General features: G+C 56.7%; 1 protein-coding gene across 2 annotated transcripts in view; it reads right to left on the reverse strand.

Annotated features, from left to right (window-relative positions):
• LOC102458512 (putative cation-transporting ATPase 13A4) overlaps window positions 1-12,763 on the reverse strand; it is a 63,819-nt gene extending 51,056 nt beyond the window's left edge. The window contains exons 1-3 of one of the 2 annotated variants that reach the window (XM_075938289.1): window positions 12,352-12,763; window positions 628-801; window positions 157-294 (exon numbers count right to left, since the gene is read on the reverse strand). In XM_075938289.1, coding sequence (XP_075794404.1) covers window positions 157-294; window positions 628-801; window positions 12,352-12,414 — 375 coding nt within the window. In that variant the 5' untranslated portion in view covers window positions 12,415-12,763. The remainder of the gene's footprint in view (window positions 1-156; window positions 295-627; window positions 802-12,351) is intronic. The other variant, XM_075938288.1, reaches the window with a different exon arrangement.
• Window positions 12,764-14,745: the final 1,982 nt, after the last annotated feature.

Raw genomic sequence — 14,745 nt, forward strand, 5'->3', positions numbered from 1 at the left:
TGTGGAATGGTGCTTACACCCCCGTACATGCTTGTGTGTTTATGTACTTAGCATGTCCCCACAGCGGTCTCCGATCAGGGCACATCTGAGGAAGTGGCCCACATGCCCGTCTCTGCGTAACGCCTATCAGATGCCCCAGGTTTTCAACTCACGTACTTTTAACTCTGGTTTCATTATGGCTCTGTTTACGAGCGAGCGTTCATCCGCAGTGACTGGACAATCTGATGTAAAGTTGTTCACTGCAGACACAGAGACCCACGTCACCGTCTTCCGGGAATAAATCTGAAATTCGTCCTAGAGAAACAGAAACCAGGAGCCATGCTGAGTTTGCCGGAGGCAGCCCTGCCGTAGGGTTCGAGAGCAGGTGTAATACAGTCCCTCGGAGAATGCAGAGGGCCTGCGTCTCAGCTGCTTTGAGCCCGCAGCTTGCTGTTGGTTTCAATGACAGTCTAAATGGAAGGTGGGATGTTACTTTGAGCTGTCTCTATGGCTTTGTTCACAAGAACAAAAGGTACAGAAGGTTTTATCACGGGGGTGGGGACCCTCCGGCCCAGGGTACGTGGATTCCCTCCACTTCCCATGACCGGCGTGCTAGCAAGTAGGGTCCAAAGGCAAGGGTGCACCTACCGTGGTTCTAAGGAGCGTGACGTCTGCTTCTCCCAAGCTGCAGGGGGTGCAGTTTGCCCACACGTGCCAGGCTGGTTTCCAGTAAAACACGAGCCGGAGAAGCCCGCAGGACAGGACGTACCCAGCGATACACAGGGCTCTCCGGCAGCCCTGGCTCCGGTAGCCAAAGAGCTCCTGTGGAGCCAAGAGAGGGGAAAGGGATAAGAGGCGTTTTCGGTAAAGAGAGGCCGAGAGCAGCACATTGTCCTTTTGGCCCGGCCTCTGCCAGTGCCCCCGGGTCCAGCGGGAATTGCTGGCGTTGTGCGTGAAAGGCCCAGCCGCAGACCGGTTCATCGCAGCCTGCGGCCACCTCTGTGCAAAGCGCTGCCTGTGTCATGCAGGGGTTTGGCAAGCCGGGAGTTTTGCAGGGGCCCTGGGCGGATAAGCATGGCCCGGAGAACTGGGCGGGGTGTAAAATTCTGCCGGGAGACACGGAGACCTGCATGGACCAATATCAAGTGTTAGGCCTGGAGCCAGCCCGGGACCTCAGCCATTTCCAGGGGCAGGGTGTGGCGGCCGGTGAAGAATGGGCCGTTGCCGCCTTCCAGCGTGGTTCTAGACGCGGGGCTCTGGATCTCACCCCGGGGCCATTGCTGTTGCAACCCGGTGCTGCCTTACCTGCCAGGCCGCTCCACAGACTCCCAGAGAGGGCAGAGAGTGTGGGGACGCTGAGCCCAGCCCCCGCCCGAGGAGGGCCGGCCCTGACTCTCCTGACCCAGCTGTGGCGCTGCGTGGAGCGCGGGGGACACGTCCGGGCACGAGGCCTGGCAGGGTGCTGGGGTGGCCCTGAGTGATGCCCGGAGACCACATACAGCATCTGCCCAGCTGTTCTGCTCTGCCAGAGGTATGAATTGCAGCTCTGGGCTTGCACCACCTCCGGGCTCTGTCTGTCTGCGAGGCGGCCGGGTGATGCCCACGGGCGCTATGGTGATGCACTCGCCTGCTGCAGGGCTCATCCAGGCCCTCAGCTCTTCCGCTGACCAGCTGAGAGAAGGCTGGGGATACACCCTGTGACCCAGCAGGGCATGAAGGGGCCTGTCTATGGTCTGAACTCTCAGGCCGCCAAGGCCCTGTGCTGGGCAGCATCTCCTTGGGACAAAGGAAGGAGAAGCCACGTGCCAAACGGAATATTAAAACACGGGCAGTGGGTGACCCTAGGTGACTCCTAGCCCCGCCCCTTCCACTCATGCCCCTCCCCTGCCAACCAGGACCCCGTGGAAGCCAAGTGCCCCCCCCCCCACTGTAGGGGCAGGCCACCCCTTCCCAGCAGGCAGAACATGGCCCCAGGCCTTCCCCGGCCCTGGCAGAAGCATGGGGGGTGGGGAGGTGCGGGTGGTGCAGCGCCTCAGCCTTCCCCAGACCAAATGGGGGGAGAGGGAGGGCGGACGGCAGGCGACCCCAGTCCTCCTCAGCTGGGGAGGGCAGGCAGCACATTGCCTCAGGCTTCCCTGGCACATGGGGAGGGTGCCCCCCCAGGCCCAGACTCCGTAGCCCTGAGAGGGCTGGCTGCATGGCCCCACCTCGGCAGGGCTGAAACCCAGACAGCCCCAGGAGAACTGGGGGAAGTGGGGCTAGGGAGCGTGGGCAGGGCCTGTGACGGCGCGTCGGGGTCCCCCGCCTCCTGCACCCCCGTAGTGGCACGGACAGACTCCACCAGCCAGTAGAACAGAGGGAGTTTATTGCTTCTCCAGGATACAGCACAGCACAGATGTAATCTGGTCACAGGAACTGGGGCTAGGAGGCCTCAGTGCCCCCCTTGAGAGGGGGGTGGCTGGGCCCTGCAATCCCAGCCCCCCTCCCTAGCTCCTTCTCCCCTGCTTCCCAGACAGCCACTAAAGACCCATCCCTTCCAGCCCTGCCCCCAGCCAGGGGCGGCATCCCACCTCCCTTTGTTCCTCTCCCTGGGGGGGTAACTGGTCAGACAGGTCACCTACCTGACCCATCAGCTACTCTGCTGGGCCGTGGTACAGGCAGCAGCCAGTGGGGGTCACCCACAGCCCCAGCCTAGCAACCAGCAAGGTACCCCCACTACGTCACAGGGCCCCTGCCTCTCAGCCCTGCCGCCTATGTATAAAAGGCAGCTGCATCTTCTCCAGCTAGTCTTCGCCGCTGCTTCCCAAGACTTCTACACAGGAAGCGCTGGACAAAGGGCTGAAGGCCATCCAAGGTCTCGCCGTGCTCCTGGGGGACCAGCCAGCCAGAGAACTCACCCAGCCTGGCGGACTTGGCAGCTGTTGTGGGTGTGACTGGCCATTTCATCGCTCTCTTCTCGGCCTTTCTTTCTCTTACCACGCCCGTTGTTTCAGGCTCTACCGGACTGGCTGGAAGCCTGGTATGGGGGAAGATCCAACCCTACAGTGACCTGGTAATGGGTATCTGTGAGCAGAGTTTTAAAATCACTTCTCACTGTGCTGGACCGAGGTGCTGATGGGGACCCAGAAACCTGGGATGCAGCAAAGGGGTATGTGTGTGTGGTTCCTTCTTGTTCTGGATAACCAGCCCAGGGGGGTCAGAAGCCCCGTTTGTGTCTGGTTCCATGTTTCCCACCAGCCTTGGGAGCATTTGCTGCCTTTTTCCAGCCTGCTCAGACCTTGGCGTTCCTAGTGAGGGCCACCCCAGGCACCCCCAGACACACCGGCTATTTCGTTTTGTCAAGCTGCCCAGAGACCTCCCAGGGAGAAGCGAATTCCAGCAGGCAGAATCACTGACTGGCCTGCCCTTCAACTGCTTCTCATTAACATCTCCGCATGGAAAACCAAGATCCTTTCCAGGAAACATGGGCTGGAAATACCGGGGTGGGAAATGTCCCAGCGTCTGAGTCACTCCCTTGTGCCCTACACCCAGCTGGGCAGCCAGGAGGCCTATGTTTACAATGACTACCACAGGGTGTCCTGGCGTGTTTCCGTACTGGCAGGCAATTAGAGCAATTCATTGTCATTTGGAAGTGGTCCTTCCCTGCTTGGAACATGCTGCATTCCGATGCCAAATCACCTGAGACACGCCTGGCCTACAACGATAACCCAACGGGAGCAAGCCGCAGCGACTCCACCCAGCGGAATGTGTTTGGGAAACAGTGGCTTCTTCTTGCAGAACATCGAGGTGGCTCATTTGGGTTGCACCCTGGGGCACTGTGAGTCAGTCTGGTTTCACCAAATCATAGCACACTAGAACTGGGAGGGACCTTGTGAGGTTGTCGAGTCCAGTTTCCTGCCCTCACAGCAGGACCAAGCACCATCTAGACCATCCCTGACAGGTGTGTGTCCAACCTGCTCTGAAATATCTCCAGGGATGGAGACTCCACAACGCCCCCCAGGCAACTTATGCCAGTGTTCCAGTAGTTACAAGAGGCTGATAAGAACCGTTAGCACCTTCGTTGTTGGGTTGGCTGGTTAAGTCATTCGGATGTGGAAGGTCGTGTGTGAGCCCACTTCTTCAGATGACAGGAGCGTTAGAAGTCCAGATCCAAGAATAAATAAGGGGAGGAGAGAGGGCGAGGAGAAGGAAAAAAGAGAAAAAAGGAGGGGAGGAAAAAAGAGAGACAATGAGTAGATGGTTCCAAGAGTTTTAACAATTAGCACCTCCATTGTTGGGTTGGTTGGTTAAGTTGTAGGATGTGGAAGGTCGTGTGTGAGCCAGCCAACAGCCCCGTTCATACCATTTACATAAGAATTAAACTTGTGAATGAAGTTAAGTTCCAACCCTTCTCTGTGTATTTGGCTTGTGGAATTGGCCTGAAACAAAACTGTGACTTGCAGATCCATTAATGAGTGTCCAGGCAGGATAAAAGTGGCGAGGAGTCCTGTGGCACCTTATAGACTAACTGAAGTGTAGGAGCATAAGCTTTCGTGGGCAAAGACCCACTTCGTCAGATGCATGTCGTGGATATTTCCAGAGGCAGGTATAAATATGCAGCCCAGGATCAGGCTGGAGATGAGGAGGTGGATCCAATCAAGGAGGATGAGGCCCACTTCTAGTAGCTGATCTGGAGGTGTGAATTCCAAGAGAGGAGAAGCTGCTTTTGTAGTTAGCGAGCCATTCACAGTCTTTGTTTAATCCAGAGTTGATTGTGTCAAACTTGAAGATGAACTGTAGCTCAGCAGTTTCTCTTTGAAGTCTGGTCCTGAAGTTTTTTTGCTGCAGGATGGCTACTTTTAGATCTGCAATTGTGTGTCCAGGGAGATTGAAGTGTTCCCCTACAGGTTTTTGTATGTTGCCATTCCTAATATCTGATTTGTGTCCATTGATTCTTTTACGTAGGGACTGTCCAGTTTGGCCGATGTATATAGCAGTGGGGCATTGTTGGCACATGATGGCATATATTACGTTGGTGGATGTGCAGGAGAATGAACCAGTGACAGTATGGCTGATCTGGTTAGGTCCTGTGATGGTGTTGCTGGTGAATATATGTGGGCAGAGTTGGCACCGGGGCTGATTGCAGGGGTGGGTTCCTGGATGAAATGACGGAGATGTGCTGCGTGGTGACTGGAAAGAATTTGTTTGTGGCCAGGGGGTTGTCGGAAGATGATAACTATTTGGAGCTGCGTGAGTTTCTTTGTGTAGTTGATGGATTTCCACTCCATATGGCTGAATGCAGTGCCTTGCTTGTTCAAAAGCTTCAGAGGGGTAGCCTAGTTAGTCTGTAACAGGAAAAACTTAAAAAAACAACAAATAGTCTAGTAGCACACCTTAAAGACTAACAAAACGTGTCGATGGGATCATGAGCTTTCGTGGGCACGGCCCACTTCTTCAGATGACAGGAGTGTAGAAGTCCAGACCAAGAATAAATAAGGGAAGGAGAGAGGGGTGGGGAGAAGGAAATCAATGTTTATTGTTACAGGTCAGTGTGACATCTTTATCATTTTGGTTTGCCTTTCATGGTTGTGAAAGGGTAAATTTGTAGGCACAGCTATTACTGCAGGCCCCAGGAGTATTGGGATTTGGTTTATGGAACTTGTTCAATGTCAACTCGAGTCTGTCACCTTTGCCTGGACAGGTCAAACCACACAAGAATCAGGCTGAAATCTCTACTAGAGCTGAACACATTTTTCAAATATTTCCAGCACGGTTTGGCCCCACACGGTCTGGCTGGCCAAGACTGTAGAAACCAGATGAGCAGGAACTATGATTATGCAAAATCTCTTGCCTGGGCTGCCAAGAAAGTATGGATCTGAGCGTATGTTAATTACCTTCCACCCCCTCTCCTGTTACATTGTGTTTCCCCTTCTCCCTTTCCTCCTCTTCCCCCTCCATTCCCCGCATTACAGTATCAGAGTCCTTCCTTACAGTCCTTCCGTCCCCTCCCTCCCTCCCTCGGCCCAGCCCTGCCCCCTGCCTGAGCAAGGGGGGCCTAAAGCTTATTAGCCTGATGGTTAATCCAGCCCTGGCTCTGGGGGACCCCAGGAAAATGAACCCAGCTTTGCAAAGATCCCCTCCTGCCGGTCGCGTGAGGGCCTTAGTCTCAGCAACAGACCCGTGCTGGACGTGAGGCGGGACTGGCAGCTCTGACACACATGGGCATTGGCGGTAGCTAGGGCAGCAAAGCAGGCCCAGTGCCGGGCGTGACCGTAGAAAAGTTCCACATCCCGTCCCACCGCCACTCCGCACCCAGCTCCACCCAGGGGCAGAGTGTGTCTGGGGAAGGAGATTGCTATCTTCTCCAGCTCTCAAAGGAGCCGGCAGACTGTCAAACGATCGATGGAATTCCTCTTACCCAGCAGCGCACGCCAGGACTCCGAGGGAGACGCGCGTCTCCAGAGAGTCAGAAACTGCCGGCCAATCGCTTGGCTCAGGACGATTCAAATTCACGTTAAAAAATAATCGTCACCGCTCCGCAGGACCAGTGCTGCGGGCCCAGCTTTAGGACCGTTTCTGGAGGCCCTTTCAGTGCTCCAGGCCCCTGCGGCTCTCACGCTTCCTCCAGGAAACCTTAACCGAGAGGCAGAGCAGGGCTACTCGACTTCGGAAGCCCTGGGGGCCACAATGATACTCACTTAAGTGCGCTTGCATATACATGCAAATATATATGTGTGGTGGCGCGTTGGGGTTCCCCTGCACCCCCGTAGTGGCACGAACAGACTCCACCAGCCAGTAGAGCAGAGGGAGTTTATTGCTTCTCCAGGATACAGCGCAGCACAGATGGAATCTGGTTCCAGGGCAGGCCTAGGATGCCTCAGCCCCCCTTGAGATGGGGGAGCCTGGGCCCCTAAATCCCAGCCCCTTCCCTAGGCTGCTTCCTCCATGATACCAGACAGAAACTAAAAACCTCTCTTCCAGCCCTGCCCCCAGCCAGGTGCTGGTCTCCGCCCCCCTCCCTTTGTCTCTCCCTGGGCGGCTGAGCCTGGGTGTCGGGTTAATACACACCTGGGAGAGTCAGTGAGAATCTCCCATCCCAGCGCAGGGGGCCCCGGGTCACAGAGCAGGCAGCCCCCCCCCCGCGCCACAGCTGCCCCCCTCCGAGAGCGAACTGAGCAGGGTCACTCCACTTGTGGCCTAGGGAGGTTCAGGTCCCCTGCCCGGGAAAGCCGCAGCAGTGACATTGGCGCTCCCCTTGGCTTGGGCTGGCTGCGGCGCTGTCCTGCAGGAGCCGGCTCCCCCCTGTCCCGTTGCTGCACAGCTCCGGGGGGACCGACACGGGTTCATCCTCGGTGGCTGTACCATCCCTTCCACTGCCCTTGGGCTCTGGCCAGGGTCTCTCTGGCCGGGCCCATGAGCCCAGCGAGCCTTTCACGGAAAGCCAGGACGTCTTCCAACCCCAACGCTCCATCCGGGGGGTGTCTTCCCCTCCCATAACTCTCTCAGCAAGCCCAGAGGGTCCTTCCCCCTTCCGCACCCCGGCCCGGTTCAGGAGAGCCTGACAGACCCTCGGGGCGCCTCCCCCTGTGCAGACAGCAGGTGGGGCAGGTACTTGTCCCAGTCCTGCGGGTGCCAGAGCATAAAGGCCTCCAGCATCTGCTTCAGGGTCCCCATGAACCTCCCCACCAGCCCACTGTGCCGGGCACCATATGCTGGGGTCCAGGTGAGCCGGGCCCCGTGCGTCTCCCACAAGCGCCGGAGCGGGGCCGACATGAAGTGGGACCCCTGGTCCGTGAGGACTCCTGGGGACCCCCCACTGAAAAGAGCCAGCAGCGCGTCTGCCTCGCTAGAGGGCAGGGACACGGCCTCGGGGCAGCGGGTAGCCGTATCCACGGCTACCAGGATGCATTTGTTCCCTGTCCGGGTTGCCTGGCCCACAGGCCCCACTATCTCTAATGCTGCCTTGCAGAACTGCTCCTCTAGATGGGGTAGGGGTTTCCAAGCAGCTTTCCTCCCATCTAGGGCCTTCTCCAACCCTCCCCCCCCCCCCCCCCGGCAGGAGTCGCAGGACCGGCAGTACCGCTGCACGGCCGCAAACATCCCCGGCCAGCAGAAGTGCTGGAGCAGCCTCAGCCGGGTGCTCCGGATCCCCCGGTGGCCCCCAACGGGGACGTCGTGGGCCAAATACAGCAGCTTGCGGCGATGCTTTCGGGGGACGACCAGCTGCCGCTGGACCCCCCATGCCCTCACCTTCCTGGGGGGAAGCCATTCCCGGAACAGGGATCCCCGCTCCCACAGGAATCTCTCCTGGCCACCTCTCCCCAGGGGCTGAGCTGCACGGAGGCCAGCCTGGTCCTTCAGCCTCTGCAAGAAGGGGTCTGCCTGCACCTCAGCCTGGAATTCAGCCACTGGGGCAGGGATCGGGACCTGTTCCCCACTCTTGCCTAGATCCGGAGTCCCAGCCTGGCTGGACCCTGTGTCCCCTGGGATGGGGCCCTGAGCCCCCTGTAGGAAGCCCTCCCCTGGGTCAGGGTCGCCAGCTACGGGAGGTAAAGCAGGGCTACTTGGGAAGCCCCGAGGGCCACAATGATACTCACTTAAGTGCGGTTGCATATACATGCAAATCCATATGCAAACAGATGCACATAGCTTCTTTCACACGGCCAGGCATGAATACAGAGCTTAAGGCAAGACTACACCACATGCAGGGTACGTCTAGACTACATGGCTCTGTCGACGGAGTCATGCAAACTTGTTTACCCGGCACAGTCAATGAAGCGGGGATTTAAATAATCCCCGCTTCATAAAAATAAACACGACCGCCGCACTGTGCCGACAATCAGCTGATCCGGCCCAGCGCGGCAGACTAGACACGGATCTGTCGGCTGGGGGAGTTTCATTGACTATGTCGGGTAAACTGGTTCACATGGCTCCGTCGACAGAGCTGTGTAGTCTAGACGCATTTAAGTCAGTTCTGCTGATATTAATAAAATGCAGCCCAGGAATGTCACCACCCCACTTGTATCAGCACAAGACCATTCTAGTGACGCCTTGTTTGTTTTGGCTCCCAGGCCCGGGCCGTATGTCGAGCCCCGCGCAAACGAACCCGACAGGCTGCGTGTTGGGTAGCCCTGCCTTAGGCTCTAGCAAACATAGAGGGTGTCATGAGCCTGCGTGGGCACAGCCCACCTCTTCACATGAGGAGTCTATTAGCTGCCTGCAACACAGCAGAGTAAGCTGTAAAGAAACAGGCTCCAGCGAAGCCCGTTCTGGTTCTCTAACCCCGCCTGCTCCGCCAGCCCCTCAGCCTGCAGCGGCCAACACTTGACTCCACTTCACACTCAGGGTACTCCAAGTGGAGAAATGCAGCTGGACTTCCTCCAGAGAGGGGGACATCCAGAGTCTTGGGTGCAACGCCCCAGTGACTGGATTTGCCATTGTCTCTTTGACGGGTTCGCCGACAGCACGGGGATTTCAGCCCGCTTAGATCCCTGTGTTCTAGCCTGCTCTGTGAGCAAGCGGCCCCTTTCTACCCTGCTGCCTAAAAATACCCACGTCGCCCCCGCGGGACACGCTAGAGTTTGTAGGAGGCACATGCGGGGCCATTCTGCACAGCAGCCAACGTTACAGATGAGATGTTTAATGAAAGAAATGGTCTTTCTTGCTCTCTGTGCATGCGCGCGCGCACACACACGCACACGTACAAGCCCGCACATGCTCGCGCACGCACACATGCACACGCTCACACACACACATGCATGTGCTCACACACGCATCCACATGCACGCGCTCTCACAAACACGCACATGTGCGCACACACACACACTCACAGACACGCGCGCTCACACACATACGCTCACACACACACGCCCTCACATGCACAAACACACATGCACTCATACACACACATGCGCTCACACACACACACACACACACTCACACACGCACGCACTCACACACTCACACACACACGGATGCACACGCACACACTCACACATGCACGCGCTCACACACACACGCCCTCACATGCACACACACACATGCACTCATACACACACATGCGCTCACACACACACACACACACACTCACACACGCACGCACTCACACACTCACACACACACGGATGCACACGCACACACTCACACATGCACGCGCTCACACACACACGCCCTCACATGCACACACACACATGCACTCATACACACACATGCGCTCACACACACACACACACACTCACACACGCACGCACTCACACACTCACACACACACGGATGCACACGCACACACTCACACATGCACGCGCTCACACACACACGCCCTCACATGCACACACACACATGCACTCATACACACACATGCGCTCACACACACACACACACACACACTTGCACACGCACATTCCTTGGACCCCTCGCTGTATAAGACTCATCAGACAAAACATCCACCTGGCCGTGTTGCTGTTACCCCAACCTGTCCCACCCCCTGCTTGCAAACCCCATTGTCAAATTCTGTCCGGCTTTAGGCAGATTGCTCAGTGACTCCGTCCCTCTGCAGGACTGAGGCTGACATGGGTTCAGCCAGAGATCCTCTTGAGACTGTCACTTGAGAGGCTGAAGCACCCCGGAGCCTGCCTGCCTGCCCTGTGGGGCACCCCACCACCCTGCCCTGCTGAGCCAGGCCCCCGGTGTCTCCCACAGCAACGGCACAGAGTCGGGGTTGCAGCCCACAGCAGAGCAGCTCAGACTGAGAGCCACCCCCTCTGGGAAGGGTCCGTCACAGCAGCCAGGTGCCCAGCCCCGGTGGGACCAGAACCCCAGATAAATCCATCTCATGCTGCAGAGAAAGCTCTGTCCCCACTAGCAACGAAAGAGAGGGATGCACAGATGCAAGGGGCTTAACCTGCAGCAGGGGAGGTTTAGGTTGGACATTAGGAAACACTTCCCAACTCTCAGGGTGGTTAAACACTGGAATCAATTGCCTAGGGGGTTGTGGAGTCTCCATCTCTGGGGATATTTAAGAACGGGTTGGACACACGCCTGTCAGGGATGGTCTAGACACTGCTGGGTCCTGCCATGAGGGCAGGGGGCTGGACTCGATGACCTCGCAAGGTCCCTTCCAGTCCTAGTGCTCTAGGATTCTGTGCTGTCTTTCCCCAGGTAACAATGATTTACACTGGGCTAATTAGCACACACCATGATTTTATTAAGTACAAGAAGTAGGATTTAAGCGGTTGCAAGTTCTAGTGGACAGATCAAAGTAAGTCACTAATCGAAAACCAAAAGACGCCAGCTAAGCCTCATGGCCCAAGAAACTTGTTACCTGCCCTTCCTTCCCCTAGACGTGCTTCTAATCATCTTTTCTCACAAGCTGGGAAGCCCCCAGCTTGGGCATGATCCTTCTCAATGTTCAGGTCCAGGTGGCTGCAGCAGACACCTTAGGTGCTAACCAGGCATGTGCATCTGGCAGCCACAAATCGTTTGGTTTCCCGCAGGTGTCTAGGTTTTGCCCAAGGGGGGACACTTTGTGTTCAGTTCAAACTTTTCTCATCTTCAATGGAAAAAAACCAGCGTCCAAAATGGGTTCCAGCCTCAGGTGACCTGTCCACAGATCTTGGCAGGACCAACCCAGGTCCTGGCTCACAGATCATTGCCCTGAGTACTGGGCCATTAAGCTCCGTGGGTACTCGTAACAGCCCTCCCTTAGCACGTCTAGAGTAGTAAACATACCTCATACTTCTACACTTCAGATTTCCAACTTCCAATACAGGAATGCTACATGCCCACAAAGATCTCACAGGGAGTATTTTGCATAAAGCATATTTATGGCCTATTCCTATTCATAAGCACATTTCCATAAAGAATAAGAGGCGCCGCGCCACAGAGGCCTTAGACCGTACATGGCTTAGTGCCCATGCTCTCTTTCCGTTCAGCAGCATGCACAGATGCAAATCACCAGTTACAGCCCGGGCAGGCTGATGGGGCTCCTCTCCCGCGTCAGAGCGCTGCTCGCAGGGACCGTCTGCATCGCCACCGGCAACGGGTCTGCAGCGCAGCACGACGCCCTGGCCCCGGCCCCACCACTAACCTGGCTAAGACAGCTCGACTCCTTTGGGTTAGCAGCCCGTGCCGCAGCATCCTCGCTGCCGTTGGCTCGCTTAAAGCCTATCCAAGTGGAAATCAAATCCCTGACGGCAGCACAGGCATCCCTCAGCTGCCAGCTGGCTCAGACGGAGCCCACGCCATTTCACTCCCTGGCGTTTAAATATTCCCGAGTCCCCTGGCAGACAGTACACTCCCATGACAGGCGTGCAGAGCTTTGCTGCGGCGAAGAGGCCAGAACACTAGGGCGATTGTTTCAGGCTGGGAGAGATAAGGGGAATGCCAGTGACTTACCATTTCATTCTCTTCTCCCTGGCTGAGCAATGCATGGTGACTCCTGGCAAACTTTTCCCCCATGAAATGGAACGGAGCGTCTCTCTGGAGTCCTCCACCTCCAGCACGGCCAGGACAGGTCACCGGGCGAGTGTCGCTTGCGTCGACTGAAGGGATTAATCAGCTCCCATGCTACCTGCACACCTCCCTTAGGACTCCACCAATATTCCGAGAGGCGGCCCCTCCCCGCCTGCAGGGCTTTCAGGTGTGTCCGCCCCTCCTGTCGCCTCTTTCCCGGCTTCCTTGCCTGAACTTGCTGCTGGGAAGGGACTTCCCACGGAGCAGGCCGGCTCAGGGGGTGGAGGGAGAGAGAAGGGAGCTCTGCGGAGTGTCTGCCATGTTCCAGTCCCAGCGCCAGTCACACAGCCAGTGCAGCTGGCAGGCAGCCGCAAGGGGAGGGCAGAAAGAGAAGGCTTCACCTTGAGAGATTATGGGATTTGTTTGGGCTGGGGAGCGTGCCTGAGAGAGAAGCAGGCCCCACGCTATCACACGCGGAGCAGCCGGCCGAAACCAGGGCCTGGTCTGATCACATCCTCTTCAGTGGGAGCACACAGCACCGGGCCCTGGCACTGCAACCCCCGGCCCCGATCAGGCAGGTCGCCCCCTAAGCTGCATGCGTCAGGGTCTAAGCACTAGGTGCAGCACTGGGCCCTGATCTTGCCACTGGGGATCCTGGAATCCGCGGGGGGGGGGAGCATCCCTGACATCAGTGTCGCTCCTGAGCAGATCTGGGGGCAGCAGAGAGGCTGGGCAGAGGAAGCAGGCAGGGGCAACACAGACATTTCCCCGCTCCCTTCCCTTTGCCTCTGGGATGATTTTAATCCCCAGCCTTGCCTCTTCTAGCTCTTCCTTTGCCTTTGGACCTGCCCTGCTAGTTTTTGAACTGGGCTGCATATAGGGCTGCCTGATACTTCCACGAAAAATACCAAACGCAGCAGGGAAAAAATTAGTTAAAAAAAGGAGCAAAGTTGCTGAACAAAAAACCCGCACCAAATCCACGCCATTAAATCTCCCCACTTTGGCCCAGTCCCGTCAGGTGCGGCTGCGGGGGACTGTCCCAAGTGGCCTTCCGGCCGGTATTGTCTGTTTTTTTACTGGACAAAGGCCACAGACACTGGACACCTGGCAATCCTAGGCCCATGTGGCTTTGCAAAGTCCGTCCATGGGTAACTCACCCTCGTTTTTATGATTTGTCCTGCCCTCTGTTTTATGGGCCCTTTCCCTCTTCCTGTCTTATCCTTGTTTTTCCAGGCCGAGGCTCAGAGCCCGGGGGACGACCACGGCTTAGAAATCTGCAAGGAAGAGAGGAACTGGGCCATAGTAAAACAAGCAAACAAAACTCCTCTGTGTATCGCACTGTGGCCGGAACCTGGCAGAAGAATCCAGAGATCCACAAAATAGCTCCTACACGCTGGGGTTTTATTTTCCTCCAAGACGGCCCACGGTAACGCCAGACCCAGACATCCCCAGCACGGGGCAAGTTCTGGTCCAATGTTCTGCTGCCTGGAGTGACCACGACCAGAAGAGCCAGAAGAAGAGGGAGGTGGAGAGCCAGGGCCAGCCCCCCTGGGAATGACCGTCTGCTACCTGTGACAGAGGTAGGGTCCCAAGTGTCTGTAAATTCATGGACCATCTGTAAAAAGGAGCTAAACTCGGACTTGTCCATGAAAGCATTAAGGGTCTGTCTACACTACAATGCTATTTCAAATTAACTTAATTCAAAATAGTTAATTCAAATTAAGCTAATTGGAAATAATGCATCTATACGCAAAAACTATTTCGAAATAGTGGACCCTGAACCGAAGTTAAGGTTGGCCGGAACCAGTGCTGCAGGGCATCAGGCTAGGACTTAGTGTGTGGGGCTGCTGCCTGAGGCTAAGTGAGCTCTGTGCTTAAAGGGACCCTACCCCCACCCCGGACAGACAGTTCTCAGGGTTCCCCGCTTGCTTGTCTACCTTGACGAGGGACAGCAAAGCAGTCCTGTCTTGGAGTGCCCTGAGCGCCCGCACTTGGGACACCACAGCACTCGGCCACATGGAGCCAGAGCTGCCCCTGGGCAGGCCGGTGCATCTTGTGGGGTCGTTGCCATCAGCCCGGCTGCACTTACTGCAGGCTGCCATCCAGGGGGTCCATCGGGGGGCTGTCAGGCTCCAAGAGGCCCTGAGGGAGAGCGTCCACCCCGAGGAGCCTTCAGAGCCACCCTGGTCCTCCCCACCGGGGGCTTGTGCCCCATTCCTCCCTCACATCCTTCCACTTACCCCTACCTAGCCCCCCTTCCTGATGTTAAATAAAAGACACGTATGTTCAAAAATAGAAACTGGGTTTATTGAACAAAACTGGGGGGGGGATGGACCT

This window comes from Pelodiscus sinensis, chromosome 10 (assembly GCF_049634645.1).
Source record: "Pelodiscus sinensis isolate JC-2024 chromosome 10, ASM4963464v1, whole genome shotgun sequence".
NCBI lineage: Eukaryota > Metazoa > Chordata > Testudines > Trionychidae > Pelodiscus > Pelodiscus sinensis.